Source organism: Nothoprocta perdicaria, unplaced genomic scaffold (assembly GCF_003342845.1).
Source record: "Nothoprocta perdicaria isolate Ctin4 unplaced genomic scaffold, notPer1 scaffold_2, whole genome shotgun sequence".
Taxonomy (NCBI): domain Eukaryota; kingdom Metazoa; phylum Chordata; class Aves; order Tinamiformes; family Tinamidae; genus Nothoprocta; species Nothoprocta perdicaria.
The window spans coordinates 9,206,246-9,229,133 of NW_020455204.1; the positions used below are offsets into that span (position 1 = coordinate 9,206,246).

The 22,888-nt window shown below is 39.8% G+C and overlaps 1 protein-coding gene across 1 annotated transcript in view; it reads right to left on the bottom strand.

Moving 5' to 3' along the window:
* UBE2K (ubiquitin conjugating enzyme E2 K) overlaps window positions 1-22,888 on the bottom strand; it is a 38,583-nt gene that overhangs the window by 11,765 nt on the left and 3,930 nt on the right. The window contains exons 2-4 of the mRNA XM_026037493.1: window positions 8,815-8,908; window positions 4,839-4,897; window positions 2,155-2,237 (exon numbers count right to left, since the gene is read on the bottom strand). Of these exons, the coding sequence (XP_025893278.1) occupies window positions 2,155-2,237; window positions 4,839-4,897; window positions 8,815-8,908 (236 nt within the window). The remainder of the gene's footprint in view (window positions 1-2,154; window positions 2,238-4,838; window positions 4,898-8,814; window positions 8,909-22,888) is intronic.

A 22,888-nucleotide genomic window follows, 5' to 3' on the forward strand; every position in this document is an offset into this window, starting at 1 on the left:
TTCCAAATGAAGACAGTATTCAGAAGGAAGAGTTTAGCAGGATATAAATGGTGTGATACTGGTGCTCCCCACGTCAATCACTGCTTAATTACACAGAAGGCAAGTTCTTGTTCCAAGACCTCTATTTTTATAATTATCTTGGTGACGGCAAGGGTGAACTGGGGGTATTTAAGACACAGATTGAGTAATCTGCACCAGACCCAGCTTTCAAACATCACAAGCATACATGACAAATCCTTTCTCTTCTTCTCTAAATTTCAAGGGCAGGAAATGCATAAAAATTTAAAGTTCCTGGTTTCTTTGGGTCTTTGTCAGTTGCTTTTTGATTTTTTTTTTTTTTTTTTTTTTTAGGTTTATCAGCAAAGGCCAAAAAATTTCATCTTAAATAAGAACCTATTAGCAGCTCAATTCCAAAGCAGCAGGTTGTAAAGAACACCAAAGCAATGCTGAAAGACCACAGAAGACCTGCTCAAGGGCTGTGTAAACAGTCTCCTGAATCTGAGTCCAGTGCCACAGCTGCAAGACCATCCTTCTTCACAGGAAACACTAATTTAAAAATATCAAATAAATATATCAAAATAAAAATATCAATGAAGAAACAAAATGATAAAATAAGGTCCAACTGACCTAACAGCTTTTTTGCAATACAACAAATAAGCATGGCTTCTGTTCAGGACTGTCTTTCCCCTACGTTTTCTGTGGGGACTGCTGGACAAGTGCCATTTTGGGGAAATACAATGTATAGGTGCTTCAGTATGAAAAGATTAGTTGTGAAGACACTTAACTGTATGAAACAGACTGTGATGTTGTGAGCAAACCAATCAGACTGCGGAAAACAAGTACCAAAATACAGCACTTTTGACCTCAGACAAGTTCTTCTCAAAGAGAAGATTAATAAAGTCGAGAAGCAGTTCCATATTAACCACCTTTACTGGTAGGAATGACAAATTTTTGCCCTCCTATATCCTCGTTGCTTAAACCTATTTTCCCAGCTAGGCATGTTTTATTCAAATGAGTAGAGTGATCCTCATTAACTTTTTGGGTCTTTTTCTTGCCAACAGAGAAGAACAAAGCGTGAACCCAACACAAACCAACCAAACAACCTTGTGCCCTTTGGCTCACGTGCTTAGCAGTGCATTGCTTGGGAAACTGCACTTGCACAGCTGAAGGAGCACTGATCTCCCGCACAAGTGTGTGACAGAAGGAACAAACTGAGGTAGAAATCTGCACTGGCTTTCTCACTAGGGTAAGCTACAGTATGTACCATGGTCTGCATGCCGAGAGATTCTCCTGTCCGACAGACAGGCAATTGCTTAAAGACCGTAGAGGGAACAGAAAATAAATTAATTGATTAATTAATAAAAAAATCAAAGTGACAACCTCTACCAAATCTACCAGACTGTTGACACATACAGTCTTCTAGCAAGACCTAACATGGTTGGTTTGTCCAGCTGTTATAGCTTGGACACTTGCAGGTTTATCCCACCAATTTTGGCTCTTAACCTTTTTTCCAGTAACATACTAACTAAGGTAATGTCAGCAGGTGACAATCAACTAAAAGACAAATTTTTTAGAGGGTCAAGTCATAAATATTATCAACGATATCTGGGGGAATTAGTCTGGTCAGTCCCTTTCCTCTAGTCCCTTATTTTCCTCCTGTGCCTTTCTATTTCCTTTCATACTTCCAGATTCTTATTCTATCAACTGTTTTACCTCCAACAGAAGCAGTTATCTTTGGAAGTGCAAGCTAAGAAACAGAAAAAACATTTTTCCCTCCCACTCCATACACCTCAGTAAACTGGATGGGCAAAACGCAGAAGGGCATGTGTAGCATTATTTGTTACTGAAGCAAAGATGCATGAATTGAACCCCCCCCAAAAAAAACAAAAAGAAAACAACAAATAAACAAAATCCACTCTTAAAGTCCTCCAAAACACTCTTTTTAACCATATCTATTCAATATTTTCCAAAATTACAATCTAATATTCTATTAGGATTCTCTTTTTAACTCAAATGCTATAAACTGAAATAGCTTTAATTTTCAAGGACACATCAAATTACAAATGTCAAGTGAAACGCAGCATGGACTGTTGCCTCCCATCCAGGACTCTGGGATACTTGACTGTGCACATGTAAATCTGGAGGGAAACTTACCACTGATCTTTGAGAATATCCAAACAAATGGCCCCAGTGACTGAGCTGATATTAGGATGCCATATTTTGGTGATAAACCGCACCTAGAATACAAGACAATTTTTAGGAACAAAGATTTTTATTAAATGCAGCACATTAAGCATATTTTAATGTACTACTTCCGTTATATTACAAAGGTATATTAACTTATGATATATTAAGGAAGGAACAACTAAAGATATACACCACAGTTTTTGGAGGCAAGGAGACTTGTTGGAATCTTGCTTTACTCAGAGAGAGGCTAGTATCCCTTTGGGGACATTAAGATCATCCCCATCTGCCTTCCCTCATATATTCTCATGTGGGCACATCCTCCACATCACACCGTGCAGCTATCATATAAATACCAGTCTTAACACAGGCAGATGGTCAGATGCAGACACAGAGCTTCCAACACTGTCAGAAAGTCAGTTAAAACACTACAAAATCTGCTCATTTCTCAGAAGTGAGCAGACCTCTGAAGTCTCAGTGTAGGCACAGGCTCTCACTGCTCAGATAGACTGTTGGAAGCTGCATAAAATACCATAATGTTTCCTTGGCCGATGCAAGGAAGGTTGATGTCTTGATTTTACCATGAGATTTTTACTGTCTTCATTCTTCCAGTCCACATGCACAAAGCTCTTCAACAAATCTAAAACCTAACTAGATTACACTTATTTTTCTCTGCTGTTAGAAGTTATAGTTTCAATATTCATCCATTCATCATGTTCATTTTTACACTAAAACAGCATACACTTATACGGCAGGAATAAAATCCAATTAAATTTTGCCCCCCCTCCAGTAAAGTTAAAAAGCTGTATTTTCTTCCAAAAGTCTCAAAATGTGTCTTCTGAAAGTGATACACATTGCCTTTAGAATTTCTTCAAATAGTTTATTTCAGGTTGCATTTCAACTGCCTTCCAGTGTCTTCGCTCTGCTTCAGTGTTTCCCATCTCTCTCTCCCTGAACTCCTGTCAAATATTTTGTCAGACAGATTTTATTTCAACTTTTGCCCCTAATCTGCAAGCAAATCAGCACAAAGAACACATCATTTGTCAAAATCTACAGCAAAACACTATGTATGGAGCTGTAATAAAATTAGTCTAATCACAGTACATAAGCAGGTTTGGGGTGAGACCACGCGAGTCCTGCTTTTCAGGACAGAAAATAGGGAGCTCATGTCAGCCATGCCATTTATTAACTAGCTCCAGTCTATAAATCACTTTGAAAATGTAAAAAGACACGTAAGCCCTTGGTAATTTCTCCCAGTGAATGAAGGCTAACAATGGCTGTCAAAGCATGTTCTGAACAGCATAAAGAAATCGCCCAGATGAAAGGCAGGGCTCAACATAAGCAAAAAGGCCTCCAGTCCCACCGGCAGCCTCCAGAAGAGGCAGTGGGCTATGAGCTTTGGAAGGGAAGCCACCAAGCCCTAAAGCAGCAATTAAACCATGGTTCACAACCCACCATTTTAGGGTCTGCGACCTGTTTCAGATCTCCTTATTTTAGCTTCTGCCAGAATAAACACAGATGAAAGAGCTGAAACCAGCACACCACTCATTAAGAAGGTCTTTCTCCATCTTACACTGCAGGCTCCGGGAAGTGATTGAAAGCACAAGAGCTGTGGACAACCTACTGGCATCTCCCCCTTCTCTTTGCCCCCAACCCCTCCCCAGTAGGGCAGGCCAGGGCAAGAATAATCACGATCTAGGACGTGTTCTTATAGTTCAAAGACATCTCCCAGACACCTCTCAGGCTGCAAGGGAAAGCCAAGCAGGGAGCTGAGTCACACAAGGCAGCAGTCTGAAGACTGGTCAGAAGCCACTGACGAAGACTGATTTGGGGCACAGGAATATGCAGTTGCAGCTGCACGTGGCCTAGGGAGAACACTATTTTGATTATTCTATTTATGTATATGCTAGAAAAGATACGGTAAAGCTGAAAGGGCAAAAGTTGAAAGAAAAAACATGCGGCAGGAAGAACCACACAGAAGAGTGCACAGAAATGGGTGTGATGATACAAATGAGTTAATGCAGCCATTTCTCATGTCGCTCATTCCTGTGCACGTCTTTAAACAGGGAGATCACAGTGTCTCCCTCTCCTCGAGGGAAGGCGGAGGGAGACCACAGTGTGTGTGCGTGTGGCTCCTGCAGGTGACAGTGCAACTGCATTCAGCTGCACTCAATTACTGCAGGAAACCCAGTATCCTCAACTCCAGACCCAACCAATAAGCCACGGGATTCAAGGATTTAGTTCAGAATAACTAAGCACTTATTACAGCATTTCTTTCAAAAGGAGCTTTCAGCAAAACCAAAAAAACCCAAACTCTCAAAAATCAAATGTTATACTTCTAAAAAGCAATTTTATCTTGAGAAAGAGAAATTATGGAAGCCTCAGTAATAAGGTGGTAGCCATTTCAGCACAAACTCCCCTAAAATTATCAGTGTGCAATCTGATTAATTAGAATGCATTTCTAACGGAATGCAGTTACAATTTCCATCTAGAGAAAGCAGCTTCAATTTCTCTCTAGAAATCAGAAAGATATAGGAGACAATAAGATATGCTATTAGATGATACAAGATGTACTACAAAGAAAACACACACACACAAGCAAAAGAACACTCGAGAACAACTTATTGACAAATTATTTTACATAAATAGAGTACCTTAGGAGGATTAAATGGATATGTTTCTGGAATTTTTATCTCTAGTTGATATCTTCCTCCTGCAAAACACAGTAACAAATTAGAAGTTAAAATGACAGAACAATAATCAGACATTCATTCTCATGACAACAAAGCCTATGCTTCTATACACAGGTTAAGTAATTTAACACACTCAAATATTATCTATTATCCAGATTTCATATACTTTTATAAAGAAAAATATACACAAACTATTAAAGTCAGATTTGCTTAAAAATCAGAATGGATATTTCTTAGGTATGTTTAGTGTGTTCCTCACCTACAGTTGCCCATTTTTCTCATCATAATTTCTATGGTCTGTTTTAGTAAGCTAGATTTAAAATATGAACGAGACATGGAATATTACAATATTTTTATTCTCTTCAGATACCTCTTAACAACAACTTTTCTTCCAATTCCGGAATCAAAATTAATTCTATTTCATTTTAAAGCTTCTAGACTGGAGGAAGGTTCAACTCTGAAACTTAAGGAAGAGTCCTAGGCTTTAGCAGAAGCAGCTTCAACACAATCTCTAGTGCGTGCCCCACTGCTGTCTGGGGTTGCCACTTCCACTGCAGTTCTGCAAACACACTCTACTCGCAGTTAGGGCACCATTACAGTCCCCCAAACTCATTCTATTGTCCACTGCCTTCTTTTAAGCATTTGTTTCTCTCTCTCTCTCTCTCTCTCTCTCTCTCTCTCTCTCTCTCTCTGCTGTTCCAAAGATAGTTTTGGTAACATTCAAAGTTTTCTATCAACACTACTGTTTTCTGGGCAATCTCAAGCCATCTCTGTCCACCCGCTCAAGATTATTTGCCAGACTAAAATATGACAAGTCAGAGAGTAACAAAACATATCCCAATTTAGGTGTTTGGTTTCAGAGAAACTGAAAGCACTGCTTCTCATGTGCAACTTTTTGCCACATTCTATCTCCGTCCTTTCAGAAATTAACATTTTCTATCTTTATTTTGTTACAATTGATCAATTTTCTCCACATTAAAGTTAAAGCACCTGTCATGTATTTCCTTCGTGATTTCCAAAATCATTTACAGCTAATCTGTCTACACATAAACAGCTCTCAAGCAGTCTCAACAGAGGCAGTGAGATCTACATGAAGAAAAAAACTTCCAGGAACACTCTGAACGCAGCCTATGGCACCTTTCCTCTGCAACACTTTGGCACTCCTACAGCAGAGTAGTTCTTACAATATAGTCAAAATAACTCCCAATAGTTTTTCTTGAACAAAACGACCCACTATAAAAACTCCCAAAATTACTGTGGCTCATATGTAAACTTGAAATTAATCTACAAGGTTTAAAAACTCATCTGTTGAAAAGCTCATCATTCATACAAGTACAGGAGCCTTTAATGCACCATTTCCAAAGTCCTCCCTCTAAATATATCTATTTCAATGTGGGATGCAACAGAATCAGTTCGAGCCGATTCTTGAGTTCCAGGAATCATGCAATATTCTGAAAATTGGTCAGTTCGGGTTGAAATAATTTACGGACAAATAAAAGTTGAAAATTAGGTCAAACATAGCTGGTATTCTTCCTCTCGGTCCTGCTTAAACCAACATCCCAACATGACCTAAATAGAATTTTGCTGCAGCAGAACTTTGTTTTCAGATACTTTATGAACTGTGGACTATGATACGTGTCAGGGCTCCGTCACTTAACCCTGGTCCTAGAATGGCCTCTGTCCCAGGGAATTGCCTGTCCCAAACTACCAAGTTCACTTCCTCATATCCCAAAACATTTGTTGCGTCCTTGCTAGACCACACCTGGCAGGAATCAGCCAGTAATTATATAGCATGTGTTCCTGCTTTACTCCTAAGACGTAAACTACATACAGTGGCACTGTGTTTATAGTGTATGTAAACTACATACACTGCCTTCATAATTATACAGGGGAAATAAATGCATAAAAATGTTACAGAACTGTTAGTGTTCCAAAGTAAAGCACCTAAGTGTTAGAAACGGCACATTTAGGGCTGCCAGAAACTTAGCTTTGCTGCTGGGTGTATATGCCTTGCAGTTTCCTGTGAGTACATGACCATATTTGCCTGTGAGATTCCTGCCACAATCAGTATACATAACAGTTCTACTAAATAAAGGTATATTTAATATAAAGGATTCTGCACTAAACACATATTGCTAAGTTTCAATAGCTGGATACCCTGAACAGGAATACACAAGACTCATCTTTCAAAACTTGCGTCTGGGTGAGTTACCCAGCATCACACAGAAGTTCCAAACAACTCTCAAGGCATTCTCTAAAAAAAAAAATGTCCGTTTTATAAACTGATGTAACACAGGCCTGGGAGAAAAGAGAATGGCAACCTGTGACATGCCAACTTGAGAGAGTTTAAAAAAATCCTCAAATTATGTTTAAGGGGGAGGAGGGCAACAAAAAAAGAACATCACACGCACACAGACAGTTCAGGTATTTCCTAGTATCCAGCATATCTGGTATTTAAACTTGCAATCTTAACATCTCTAACAAGCTCTGCATTTATAAGATCATCTACATTTTTAAAAGATAAATTCCACTGGAATGAATCTCTTCCAAGTAGGTCACCAGCAGGACTCTGCATAGCACGGTTCTTCCTTCACACTGATCGTGTGTGTTACAAGTGGAGGAAAAGCAGACATTCTCCCTTGTGAACTAAACACCAGGGGCTGATGAGCACCTGGAGGTCTGGGGCTGGAGAGACAGCAGAACCCCCCTGCATTTGCCAGGCAGCCAAGAAATCCTGCAGCTCAAGCTGCGCAGGGTGGCTCTGCTGACATTCCCTACTCCTTCCCTTCCGGAGTCGCTTCCCTGCGCTTTGCCTTCTCCCCAGACTCCTCTGTCCTTGGAGCAGAGCGAGCACTTGGAGCAGAGCTGCTCCCAGCCCAAGGAGAGGTGCTGGGGGAAGAAGGGCCAGCAGCCACTACCAGGCTTCGAGAGCGTGCGAGTGCACACAGGCTCTTCTGCCTCCTTTGCCTGTTCATTAGAATTTACTTTTCAAAGTTCACTTTTTCAAAACTAAAAATTTGGGTGAAAAAAATGTTTTCAGCAACACAATTATTTGCATGTAATTTAGGCATGCTTCATTACTGAACATTTTGCCAAGATAATCAAATCGAATACATGGCATGGAAAATTTGGATGCAGCGCTAGATAGAAGCAACTTAAAAGTGTCTAGCAACTTTTAACTAAACATCCCTCTGTCTCCTTCACCGATAATATACACAAATGGAAAGTTTACAAATGTAAGCAAGTGTAAGTGCCATTGAGCAACCTGGGGTTCCTGGATAAAGAGTGCTTTCCTAGCTTCTGGCAAAGTTTTGGTTTATTAGCTTCTGTATGTTTTAAATTATCTTACTTCGCTGAGAGTGAAGAGATGTATGGTTACTGACAGCTACCCAGAACAAAGTAGAAAGTCATCAGGTTTAATTTCTGAAGACAGTAACAGGCATGAAGTTCTCCAATTCCTCAGTTGGAGTCTAAATTAAATATACAGATCCAGGGATGTCACAGATTAATCCCAAATTTTCCTTACAATGGTATCACTCCCCAACATACCAAAATGTAACACTTTTGGCTTGAATGACAACCACATTAGACCACATAAATACATGTACAGTTACAGTAGGCTCCCATTTCAAATATAAATATACACATACATATCTAACTAAAAATTCATCAATATATGTTGCACATCTTAAAAATGCAAATTCGTCTTCGATGTAGGATAGTCTGTCCTGCCATAGAATAGATGTGCGTTCAAGGGCTATAGAAGTTGGAATAAAACATTTAAGACTAAAATTTGTATTTAAAATTTTTTTTTTTAAATTGTAGTTCTACATGTAGCTCTACATTTTTATGCTGTAAATTATTTTTTACAGACAAAGCATCTCAAGGCATGTTATTTGAGGGGCACAATGATTTCATACACAAAAAGATTACTTGCCTTCATACGGTGTGTCCGGAGGTCCTGCTATTTCTCCTCTTAATTCCGTAAAATTCTCATCTACAAGATCTACTTTAATTTGATTTTTGCTCGTCTTGAAAATAAACAGAGAAACAAAAAGAGTCATCAGTAAGCATTTGATACACAGATTTCCTCAAAAATAAGTTACTTTTTTTAAAAAAAATATTTAACCTAAATCAGATGGCTAAGCTGCAGCTGGACTTATAATTCATTAAAAACAGATAAGTCCATGAAGTCTGTGAAGTATTAGAGTTTTCAATATCATATAACCGCTAAAGTAACACAGCAATACAGTATCTAAAATTATATCTAAAGATTTAGATCTATATATCTAAATTCTGATAATTTGTCATTGTTTACATTTCAAAATAATCATATTTTTAATTAGCCATTTATTTAAAATATCTTAAATAACAGAATAACATTTAATCGCTCTAAACAATGAAAAAAGCTACTGGCAACATAAGAGCTATTTTCACTGGAACATAGGAAGACTTCCCCAGATGGAGCGCTCGCTATTTTTAAACAGAATGATGATCCAAATAGAACTGAAGTCTTTAATATTTAGGTGTACATGACTATTTTTCGACACATTTGAATTTCATTGTCACCTCCTCAGCAATTTCACACCCTATACCAACTTGTCTACAAAATAAACACACACTGTTTTGACATTAAGAGAACATACGTATTGCAGAAATAATTTTTCAGAAGACTTTTGCCAGAACTGCACGCTCCAGTCAAACTGTGTTCCTTTTCCAAACTCGTGCAGCAGTATTAGCCAGGCTCATACAAACCCCCCTAGCAGTAATTTCCTTGGCACTGCAAAGCAGAATCTACTTTCAGAAGGATTTTCAGACATATCACTAAGTTCTTAGGAGGTAAGTTTTTCAAGAGTTGCTACTTCTGTACACCATGCTCACTGAATGAAACTGGGATTTCCTGGATACTACATTATTTCCCATAAAAACTTCACATCATCTTCCTAGAGCCTTGCAATTTTTCCAAAAGCCGTGGAGAGCTTCACTTTTCTCCCTCAGAGCACATACTGCTGGTGAAAACTAAGGAAAAAAAATGAGTTAGGTTGAATAAAGCTGATGGTGCTTAGATCCAGAACGTGAACTACTAACAATGCTGAATTTGCTCGGCACAAGCCAGATTAGCTCCCTCTGTCCTGCAGGCTCAGTCCCTCTCAGCAAGGCAGCGAGCAGGCTCCTCTGACTACAGAAGCTCACAGATATAAAGAGCTCTATTCAAGAGGTAAGAAATCTCACTGAAGGACAAGCTACCAAATCACCAGTGGACTGTGCATCTATAGTTAGAAATGGTTGGCTATAAAATTTGGATAAAACAAACAAGCAAAAAAATCACTTAAGCCATAAGTAAGAGACACAGCTTCTGCAACTCCATAGTTAGAACCAGTTTCTGCAAAGTTTTAACCATGTTGCTACAAAGAACAAACGCACCATCTGTCTACAGAACTGGAATTAAGTATTTATTGTTTTACAAGGTGTACATCACAAACTAGCTTTTTCCACACCAGATCTCTTGTTGCTTTTTATGGCTTTAGGTAAGACAACAGAGGAAGAAGTTATTAATAGAGTTTATTAAATTATATTCCTTACATTTTTAAGCTTTTAGATTGCTCTCCTTTCCATGATTGTTCACAGAAGCTTTGTGAGCAAACAGCATTGAAGGTTTTCTTCCACAGAACGTGTGAAATCCTTGTTTCCATACTCTTTTCCCCTCCTCTCTCAGTGTTTCTAGGGAGCAGAATGACCCTAGGTGGTACGATCACCTTCCTAAAACAGCTGGGGCACCACAAGGAACCAGCTCGGGATCCAGACTCTCTCGCCCAGAGCATGTCCCTCTTGCACTCTTTCCAGCCTTTTTTTTGGGGCCACTGCTATTGCAATTGGCAGGCCATTCCACATCTTATAATTGTTAAAAGCTTTCAAAATAATTCAGGTAAGTTTATAATCTAGGTACAGCATTTTTTCCCCCCAATTTCAATCTATATTTGCTTAACACATACTGAAGTTTATTCAATTTTCTACTTTAGAGAGTCTTATTTAAACTTCTGTATTTTGTGGAAGATCCTATACGTTGTGGTAGCTGCTTAGATATTTACTTCATACTCCATTTCAGCGAATACTAGACTAGCTGTTCTTCACAACATACACTCCTTGACCTGCTTAATTTGGTAAGACCCAAAACCCCATCACTAAGTTTATGAGCAGCATTTTCAAAATCAATGACCCCAGTTTCTGCTGCACCTAAGATCACAGAACTGTTTTACTAGCACCATTGTGGCTATTTCCATATTCCCTTTTCCTTTATACCAAATCCAAGGAAAAATAGCAGGTTATGTTATAGTGTTCCAGTATTCAACAGGGATTCATTTAACTGAGGGATTATGCTTAAACTCACCTCACATTTAACAACATTTATCTATTCCCTCATATAACAACAGCCTTTACTTAGGCAGCTGAACAATCTTTTCATACTATTTTACAGTCTTTCCACAATGCAACTCAGCCCAATTTTGGCAATCCTTCCTTTTTTCTTCACCCCTATAGTCATGGCTAATATGTAACTGTATTGAAACAACCATTCAACTAAATATGGATCTGTTTTCTAAAATATTTCCCCTTAATGAAGGTCTAGAAGGATAAAGTTATAGTTTAATAGCTGCAAAAGCATAACCTCCTAGTCTCCTCAACAGTCAGAGTTGTCTTTGCAGAGGCACCAACAGGCAAAGCCCTTAAGCGCACCCTTTGAATAGCTGTGATCTTGGCTGCAGAATTTATGAACCAACCAGTGGTCACATAACCCAAGCTCATTTTCTAGAGGCACCTCTCCTGCAGAGACCTTGCTACTCTTCCATACCAGGTCTAAAACAGCATCACTTCCTGGTGCTCTGGTAACTATTTGGTGACTCAGTCACCTGGCTAACATCCTGAAATAAGTGAGCAGTGCCACCACTAGCAGCCTCCCAAGGACTGGGCGCTCCATCACCCAGCAGCTGCTGACCACTAATATTCGGAGGTGTCTTTGCCCAGCTTCTCTCATCTAAATATCTTCCATGTGCAGAAAACATGTGGTGCTGTGCTAACGTGAGGACTTGCCTGTAGTGCCCTCCTTGCTTACAGTGAAGTCTGCACCTCACAGCCTCACTCCTCCTCATGAACAAGCAGGAGCTTCTCTTGATTCACCCTGGTCTACAAGCCCTTAACACATCAACAAGGAGTTAGTAACTACAAGGGTACTAATGATGCAAAGAAAAAAAATTAACAGAATTAGCTTCTCAATTGAAAGCACAATGGTTATTTCTGAAAACTACTGTGTGTAAAATAAAATTAAAAAATAAGGTCACTATTTCATATAACAATTCATTAACTGCAGCCTGATATTTAGGGTGGCTAATTCCCAGATCCTGTGACACGATTCTCTACTTTCTGAGCAAAATGTACATGATACCAAATAAAGTAAGGCTTATTTCATTGGAAACTCCCTAGATTTTTATATATACATTAAAAATATAAATAAAACAAAACACAATTCCAGAGCTAAAAAAGATACACACAGGGTAGTTTCCCAGATAAATGGGCCTGGCAGCAATAAAAGCAGCTAACTGTTAAAGCTGTAACTGTCTAGTTTTTAAGACTAGTGACTTGCACATTACAGGTCATTTAAAGTTTCAGGTAAGATTAAGGAAGAAGCTTCAAGGATTTCTCCAGCATGTCCTCAGCATGGATAGAGCCTACCAGCTTCGACAAAAGAGCACTGCACGTAAAACATTGCTTCCTACCACCAATTGCTTCCAAATTTTACCAATGAAAAAAGTGTTCTTCTCATCTTTGTTTTGGACAGAAGTTTTAAATTACCTATGATTTCTTTGTTAAGTCAATTCACAGTAACAATTTCTGATTCATCTAATACAAGTTTTGACTATATTTAAACCAACTAAGATTTACAAATGGAAAGTAGGTAGTTTCGAGTGCCCAAACACATGACAGCTGGCCTATCAACTTTAAAATTTCTGGCTGACCAACTCCTCCTGTAAATGATTGTTAACGACAAAAGTTTACTGAAAAAATACTATATCTCATTAAAATATATTTGCCCTTATTCTGATATTATAACATAATTAATTGGTTAATTTAAGTAAAAATATTTCACTATTCTAATGCTGTGTTAGCTAAATGCATCTAATGGTATCATTAATATCTTATAAAACTCTTCTTTGTCTTTAAATCCTTTATATTCTACAACAATAGCTCCATTCTGAAACAAAGTTTCACGTGAAAATATCTTAATAGAGTTAAAGAAAAAACACTTCATTAGATTTCATTATAATAGTCATGAAGCTTTCAAGAGCTTTCCAGTGGTACTAAAACCTAGGAGAGAGAAAGAGGAGGAGAAAATAAACTTAGGGACTTTATGCCCAATAATTGCACACAAAGCACAGCGACACTTTACGCTTGGGTAGGAGTTTAGAGGTTACTACTATTGAAAACTTTATAATAGAGGATATTGTCATTTCTTAGAACATTTCTTAGGAAAATGTTGAAGACATTCACAGCTGGCGAAAAATGATATCATTGGAGATGTTTGAAGTATTACAAGCCAGTACTGCTGTATTGGTTTGGTTGCTATCAAGATGTGAATACACGAAAGTTTCCTGCAGCCTGGCTCCCAGGTACATTTTTTTTTTTTTTTTTTTTTTTTTTTTTTCTTCCTTCTTCTCAAATGCTCATGGGAAACCGAAGTCAACTGGAAGCCTTGATTGGAAAACTCAACTCTTTCAGTAAATGTTTATTCCATTAAATAATTAATAACTCCATTTTAATAGTTCACTCTTACCCTGTTTTACCAACTCCTTGCAGATTTGTGAATATTCCCACTAATTTTATTCTGTCATATTTGCCAGTAGCATTAACTCTCAACTCTTCCCCAATTATTCAGCTGAATCCAGTAGATCAAAGAGCAAGGATCCTAGCTCACCTCTCAGGCTGCCAAGTCAACCTCCCCAGCCTTTCCTTCCCATATCCCTGCATCACATGCCTTGTTTGCAAGCCAGCACAGCAGTTTCTCAACCCTTTGCTCCCCAAGAGCCGCTCGGAAGGAGGGCGTTGCATCTATATAGCTCATTCTTTTGCAAGAAAATGGAATAAAAACACAGAGGATTTATCACTTCACTAGGCAGTAAAGCCAAGTACAGTACACCATGCTGCAGCAGAACAGCTAATGCAACTTCAAAAACATTGGGGTTTGTGTAAAAATGCTGATTATTTTTTCCCAGTCTCAATATTAAAGTGCTCCTAAGCAAGGTGGAATAGTTCAATACCTCACAACCATAACTTCAGACCGACTCCCTCCCAATTTAAGAAGTTGAAATAAAATACACCTCCAGCACCCTAAAAAACAAAGATTGTGACCATTAAGAAGCCAGTCAGAAGCATCACCAACTGTCACGGCTATGAAGCACATGCCCTGTCCTATCCATCTGTAGGAGGAGATCCCGGTCGCATCCTCAGAGCGCTCGCTGACCTCCCGAGCAAAGCTATGGAACAGCCAAGTGCTGAGAAGGGCAGAGAGAGGACAAGAACTCCAACTAAAACACATTTAAATATATATATATATGTTTTCCTACCTAAAAGATGGTCAATACAAAGAATTTCATTTTCTTAAAAGGCACTCATGGTTTTTGACTCTAGTGTCACTTTCAGTCTTGAAGGTTATCCACATTTCACATTCCAATTCATCTTACCGTGTTACAAGCTTCTTCCTACATGCCTTTCAGACATGTTTTAGTGGCACTATTTTAGAAAAAATAAATCAGATGACTTTTTCATACCAAAGAGGCCCTTTGCTCATTGGCCAGTACAATATGTAACTTATATTTGAATATATCCAAGGAGGTGCAAACCCAGACACTGCAATTTTGTTGTTGATACAGGTAATAGTTTCATACTAGAGTTTTCACATCCATCACAGTTTTACTTATTAAATGCACTTCTACAAAATTATTCTCTAGTGGAGTGGTTTAACATTAATCTAAATCCAGGTGAAGTTTAAATTTTAAAATTCCATTTTATTACATACACTAAGTATATAAAGGAACGTACTTAGAGACCCCTCCCAGCACCAGTATACAAGACATCTTTTACATACATATATAAATATATATGCTTTTCATTTTGCAAGTGTTCTCTTTGAACAAACTCAAAGAAGTTTTGACAAAACTTCATTAAAGTAAGTATTTAAAAATAAATACAAATCTCTGCCAAGACATATAAGAGGCTGCATTTCCACAGCAGCTGAAGCCAGCCTAACAGCTGGCTGCTAGGTCCTACCTTCCTCCTGTTCCTGGTGTAACTAACATAAAAAGGGGGAAGGATTGTGCAAATGTTCATCTAACTGTCAAACACACGAGTTAAAGGTACTTTCTTACTAAGAGAGCCCTGCTTTACTGCAGCTCCCTGCTGTGATTCTCCACGAGCCCTGTGCAAGCGCGGGAGAAGGGGCAGAGCAGCGGCACGAGGAGAGCAGCGCAGTGGGGAAGGTGACACTGCTGCTCGGCACTGCTTGTGGGCAGCTTCAGAGAACCTCAAAACTCCAGCTCTAGCGCCCGCCTAAACTATTGCTGACAAAACGGCTACGTCAGTCGGGCACGCAGAGGTGTAAGTGACCCAGCTCTGCTGAGAGAGGCTCCAGGCGTGGTTATACAACCGCCACTTGCCTCGGCTCCTGGGGCAGGGGGTTAGGGTGGCAAAGCTCTGCCCCGAGCGCCGCGTACACAACGGCACGCGCTGGCACTAATGCCAGACCCAGCGCAGAACATCCACCTTTGCGTGTCCACATTTAATGCCTGGGAGGGAGCATTAAACACAGCAGGACTGGTAGCGCGAGACCCAGATCCATCCGGAGTGCAGTGCAAGGGCCCCCCCCCTCCTTCTAGGTGATAACTGTAGCTTAAAGAGAGGTTTTCTCACAGTTCACTTCCAGCTAAATAGTGCAAGTAATGAGGTCTCTATACAGAGCTTGGCCAATAAAACCTATTTAAGAAAATATGGGCCAAACCCTTTTGTTTTTTTCATAAACCACTGCACAAAAGTATTTCATAAGCCAACTGCATGTTGTCCTTAAGCTTTTTTTTAAAGCAGTAAGACTTATACAATCATGAATCAGTCCTTTCCAAACAAGCTGTCAAATTTATTAGACAACTTAACAAAAAAGATAAACCAACCCAAAACAGGGTAGAAACTAGTTTCCTATGTGTCTTGTGGCAATAAAGATGGACAAGGTAGCCCTAGTGACGTGCCAGGAGGAGGATGATACCGAGTGTGAGCTCAGCCCTCCCGGGCACAAGCAGAACCGAACGGGAGTTGCACAGTGGGACTCATGCAAGTTCTCTGGTGTCAAGTAAAGCATAAGCACCAAATAAAGCTTCTTCTGCAGCTAAGGATATTCATGACATCTTTCTTCTCTGCAGATACTTTGATGACTAGTAAGAAGCAATCCATAGTCCATAAAATAACAGAAACTAATCCGGCCTTCAAACAAGTTTTGCTGCTTGCAGACTGATGTTCCTTATTAAGCAGATAACACTTTATGGAAGTCTCATGGCAAGCTCATTCAAGTGCTCCCAATTCAGATATTTCAAGTATTAAAACTGCTAAGTTTTTCCACGATCTGATTTGAAAGAGACATGCTAGTTAAGTGCAAAATACACTATATTCCTACAGTGCCCTATAAAATGCTATCAAAATTCTCTGGTAATGACAGTCCTTGTCATAAAAGATCCAAATTGCTTATTTGCCTTTCTGAGCAACAGTAAAAGTTTTGCAAAGTTTTGCCTAGCTTCTCAAAGATAAAGATATTCTGTGCATTAACTATGAAGCTTAACGGAAAATATCTCCGTTTAAAACTGGAAGGAATTGTTAGTGTAAAAATGAAAAAGTGTAGTAATAAACAACAAGTCTTACTAGATTATGAAAGTAAACTAGAAACTCTTAACTGGTGAATATAACTTACAGAATTACACAATGTATTTGTACTAGTTTAACAAGTTTAGCACAACTGAAAAACTTTTAGAAATGACTTGACAGGACTGCTGATCAGTACTTATTAGCATGGCTCATTGTTATACATATTTACTATGATAAAGTGTCAGGTTTTTTGTTCAGTCTAAAATTGTTCAGAACAAAAAAGTGAACTATCCTCAAGACTCCTACACCACTTTGCTATAAAAGCCAAACTCCTCAAAACAAGTACAGAAAAATGAACAGGAGACTGGCAAGGCTGAAGGACTCTGCTAATTTCTACTAACAGCAGCTCCACAAAGCAAGACGGCGATTCCATCCCATGGCTGCACTCTAAACCCTAATCCTAAGTGACCTCAGTCCTACAGCCTGTGCCCAACCTGCTCCTGCAGGCTTTTGGGACACGCCTTCTATCCCGAGAAGATGCAAGACAGTCAAATGAACCCAAATAAAATGGAGATCAGTTTTTCTTGCTCTCCACTTATTGCAAAATCCTAAAGATTTTGGTAAAGTAACAAACTTTCCCTAGAAACCTGGACTCAATTTGATACATACTGACACAAGAAGAGCCATTAACTGAACACAGAGATAAGTAATAGGCCTTGCCTTCCTTGCACAATTATTCCTATCAGAGATGCATAGGTCGAGTCAAATAATCTCTAAATCTCTAACATTATAAACCAAGTATTCTGTATCACAGATTTAAATGAAAGATTGAAGTCATTTATACATCTTTATTCATAATTTTAGTGCTTATTGATATTTAAGTAATTCTAATCCTGTAAATGTTCGTAAAGCTTGAGAACAGCTACATGGTTTAGTTACGCAGGTATAAAGATGTAAATCAAACAATGGTTCAGAAAGATCACCTAAGAAGGGAAAAGAGTAAGCAGTTTTCTTAAAACACTAGTAAATGCACTTTGTTTTGAGCAAACTATTCCTTAATTGCCCAAGAAAGGAATTGGTTAATAGCAGCCTCTAAGGCCTGAAGATGCACACAATCCTTCTGCATTGCTTTCCAGGACAAACTGGAAGACATAACCAAGCATGCACTAGCTAGAATTCAGAAAATCAAAAGTAGGAAATAATCTAGAAGGGCACTGAAATGCCTTTACTATCTCCAATTGTAAGAAACAGCTCAGTCTTATATACGTCTCATGCATATATTTATGTCTATGACCATAGGCAAGGTTTGAAATTCAGTGTAGAAAAAAATCTCCTCAGGAATATACAATGGCAAGGATCTTACAAGGAAGTGCTTTAAAGTGATCTTTGTAGCTCAGAGAAAAGCAGCTTAAAACAACATTATGGATCTCCCATGTGATCTACCTTCCAGATTTCAAAACAGGGTTTGTTCAAGATAATTTCACTCCAATTGCTCATAAAAAAGTTTGGAAATAAACAGAATTTCTTATTGTTTTATAATAGTGGAAACTTGAAAAGAAAAAACCTATTTCAAAATTATTCAGTTTGTTTATAAGGAGAAAAGTTTTAATGAATGTGGCATCTGGGTACAGTCTCCACCCTCATGCTGTTTTTCAACAGCTGCAACCCTTTTATGAACAACAACAAAAAATAAAATCTTGTGCTAGAGTAGGGATTCATGTCGGAAGAGACCCCTGGAGGGCATCTGGTCTTGCTGGACTCCTGTTCAAAGCCAGCCTGATTACAGCAGCTACTTGGACACTCACCAAGCTAAGTTTCGAGCACAACCAGGGATGGAGATCCCACCAGCTCTCTGTGCAGTCTGCCAGAATGTTCAACTACTACCAGGCAAAAATATTTTCACTGAATCTAGTCAGAATTCCCCATGTCCCAACTTGTGTCCCTTACCTCTCATCCTATTCCTGCAGACTTCTCAGCAAAGCCGAGCTCTTCTCCACAGCCTCCCCCACCAGCTATTTGGGGATAAGAGGTAGAACTCCCCTTTAACTCCTTTTCTTGGCACACCCAGTTCTCCCTCCCACACCACATGCTCCAGCCCTCTGACCATCCTGATGGTTCTCAGCTGCACTCACTCCAGTACATCAGTGTCTCCCCTACACTGGAGGGCCCAAAGCCAGACACAGAGTTGCAAATACAGCCTTACAAGTGCAGAATAGAGGTGAAGAATCATCTTCCTCAACAGGCTGGCCACATTCTTGCTAATACAGCTAGGATGCATTTGGACTTTGTTGCTCCAAGGGCACTGCTGAATCACGTTCAATGTGCTGTTCCCTTGGACAGGCAGTTATTTTTCTTCTAACGTGCTTTTTCTGCAGTCAGCTCCCAGGTCCTGCTGCAAGGGTTATTCCATGCCGCAGGCAGGACTCGGTACTTGTCCAGCAGCCCATTTCTCCAGCTTGATAGGGTCCCCACGCAGACCGGCCGGGCCACTCTAGTGCACCGGCCACTGCCCCTGCAAACTGGTACCACACTCAAACTCTGAGAGTCTGAGCAGAGATCTCTACCAAAACAACTTCAGTTTAAAAGTTTTACCTGCATGCTTACTTTTAGCTAAAGAGACATAGTCTAGCTTTTTTATTCACACAGTCCTGTTGCAATCACTTAATCTGCTCTGACCTCAGCAGACCATTTTATGGCTTGAAAGTACATGCATTAGCAGAAAATGGATATTCTTTAAAAATTACGTTACTGATACAAGTGTCACAGTAGAATATATCTCATTCTCATACATCACACCTTCAAGGCAAGAGGGGATGAAGGCACAACCCTCCCATCTGCACTCTTCAACATCCATTTTAATAACACTGAAGTACAACTGCAATTTAAAGCTTTTTACAGTGAATTTGACTTCTAGTGCTTAACACTACCCAAACAAGTGAAGGCAATGAAGTTTTTCTGAGCCTGAAGATTAAATAGTCAACCATTTTTCCAAAAAGCAAAAAAGTCACTTTGCATCTTTTGAGCTGGTAAGAGCCACAAGACTGCCATACGTAACAAGACCACTATATATAATGGCAAGGCAAACCCCAGAGCAATGCTCTAGAACCCTGAAAGTGAAAGATGTCATATGGCAGAATCCCACAAGCTGTTTTGCTGTTACTCTTCCTTTATCTCTTTTTGTCTGTAAATTAAAACAGCATAAAAGACTTTGAAACAAATCCCTTTATCTTTGAATAGTAAAAGCATAAAAATGAAGTACTTTGAATTTAGCATCAACCTCCTGGCTCTCTTTGAATGGTATTTTGGATTCAAGCAAGCTACAAATTAATTGCTCCTTCAGATATCTGCTCATGTAGATATTCACATTTCATAAATGCAGTTGTTGTAGAGATACCAGCAACTCTCTAATTGCTAGCAAGGAGCTGGGTCTGCCACCAATAAATTAATCTAGGGACAGAACCAGTTACTGGCTGGTTATATGTAATCCATTAGCATCTAGCTTTCAGGTAAGTGGGAAAACACTAGATTTCTACAAGATAAAGAAACTGATGGCCAATTTATCCTTGTATCAGTCAAGGCTGGCATTATATCATTTCTTTAAAGCATAACATACAATGCTATATAAAAATATGGAAATAAGTCACATTTTAACATGCCTGCTGAACTACACTCACTCGTCATTATCAGCCTTTCAGTGACCACCACACTTTTTAGCATGTTTCTATTCACTAGTCACTGGCAGGTGCTTATAAACAGAGAGAAGGTGAGGATTTGCCTACCGACTGCAACACTAGCCAGCCTTTGCCAAAGCCTGTTATCTAAAGGAAAAAGAGAAGAAAAAAAGGGAGGCTACTTCACCCATTTTTTTCACTACTCTGCAATTTAATATTTGTATTCAAAATATGTTTTCCTGCTTTGGACTTTCACTTAGCACCAACATGATAGCATATTAATTAAATGATAGCAGAAGGCAATAATTGCTCAACTTTGTCTCCTATCTAGACTAGAATTTAAGGTGAGATGCGAATCAATGCACCAATACTCACATGTTCATTTTAAAGTGTTAATACAAGTACACTACAGCAGCTCCAACACATTTAACTAGTTGAGTTAGTGCCTACACTAACTTACCCACTTCATCTTTGTTAAAGATGCAATCTCTCATCTACCTTAGGATTTTAAAGGTTTTCAGCACAAAAGGTAAATTTGTTTTATCTAAATCCTATTCCAGAGAGCATTTCTGACCAAGAAATTGCTGCTGGTATCACCTATTTTACAGCTTAAATACTTAAGAGATACAAAGTTAAAAGAAGCTTCATTAAATTCTCAATACCTGACTCGTCAAGTTAAGGTGTGAGAGGTTCTAGTAAAACTGGAAATAATAAAGCAAGCAGAGCAAAAATGCTTCTGTTGCTCAAGTTTGAAATTATTTTAAGTGCTTTTTAAAACCATCCTCTTTCAGTCCACAGATGAATAGGAGATGAACTCATAGAGCAAAGCCTGTATGTGCTCCTCCCAAGTGCCAAAAAATAGTATTTTTGCCCATATTGCATCTGCAGAGAAACAAACAGGCACTGCTCTTTATGCTCAAAGTTTCAAGTAAGAATAATTTGAAGGGTGCATAATGTGAGTCACCTTGCCTTCACAAAGGGGCTTATATTTCTTTTATATGACAAGTTTAGCATCACTATTTACGAAAAGAGAGATAAGAACAAGGGTTAAGAAGCACTTAACTACACTAAACATGGAGACAAAAATGTTTTCTCTTTTGATGTGTAGTATTCAGTTATCTTTCCATTCACCATCTCACTCCAAATGTCTTTATGCTCTTGGTACTGACACCATAGCTTGACAGGCTTCAAAAGCACAAACATCCACAACAAACTGCCTGTAACAGAGAACCACAGATAAATACCTAAATTATGTATCCAAAATAGGGGAGCTAAGCACTGTAAACAGCACTTTTATAGGTACTACATCAGTATACTAGCACTATGTCGCTTGATAATGACAGGAAGAGATGAAATATGAAACTCTTAAATGCTTTAGTATAAAAAATACATAATTTTAAGTTCCATAAGAATTGTGGCCTTACATCTGAAAAAAAAAAATATGATGTGTAGCTCAAAGACTATTTTATAATACTATTTGTTTCCAGTATTCTGTGCTGATCCCCTTCCACCCACAGGCTAAACAGGCAAGGAGAAAGGTGGATTCTCCGGACCCCACCTTTACAGCAAGGGAATTCAGTACGGATCTCACTGTGCAACTGCCTAGGTTAAGGCTTCTCTTTTTCCTGTATAAAGCAAGGGGAAAGGGACTCAAACCCTTTGGGCACCACCTTCAAATACAAATTTTGCTCCCATGGTACAAGGGATCGCAGAGTGCTGGCTCTGGTCTCTTCAGTGCTGGCACAAAGATGGCCACCTAGGCATTTGCCTTAGTTTGCACCCAACTGTGTGCCTGGCCACTGTGCAGAGCCTGGCAAAACCCGGCCGGGCTCCAGAGGTGCCTGTAAAGCCAGGCCCAGCCGGGCAGCGCTGCTGCGAGCGCACGTAACTTAAATCACATCGTCCTCAGCAATGCCAGACACGTCCTCCGCAGCGCGCTGGTGTCTCCAGAACGTTACTACTCTCCTAGTTTTCTTCTCCGAATGCATCCGGATGCCTAAAGGAGCAGCCTGAAGGGTTGCACACTCATGTCACCATTCCCCAAGCTCCTGACCTGCCCCATCATCCCAAGCAGGGCGATGGTGACACCACAACCATTAAAACCCCCGTAACGACCCAGCCAACCCCCCAGTGCCACCCTGGGAACGCAGGGCCTCGGCTGGGGCCCCGAGCCCCTTCCTGGCACCCCGCGGGAAGCGGCCGCTTCTCCCCACGCCCGAGAGGCGGCAGCGAGCACGGCGCGAGCGCCGCTTTGGAGCCACCCACTCGGCGGCGAGGGAACCTACCGGGCAATAAGGCGAGCTCCGGGTTACACAGCCCGGATAAACGGGGATTTACCCGCGGCCCGGCATGAAAAGCCGGGATCCCGCGGGGGGCGCAGGGGCTGCCCCCGCTCCGCCCCCGCAGGCCCCGGCACCGGCCGCCCCGCAGCGCGCGGCGGCGGCCGCG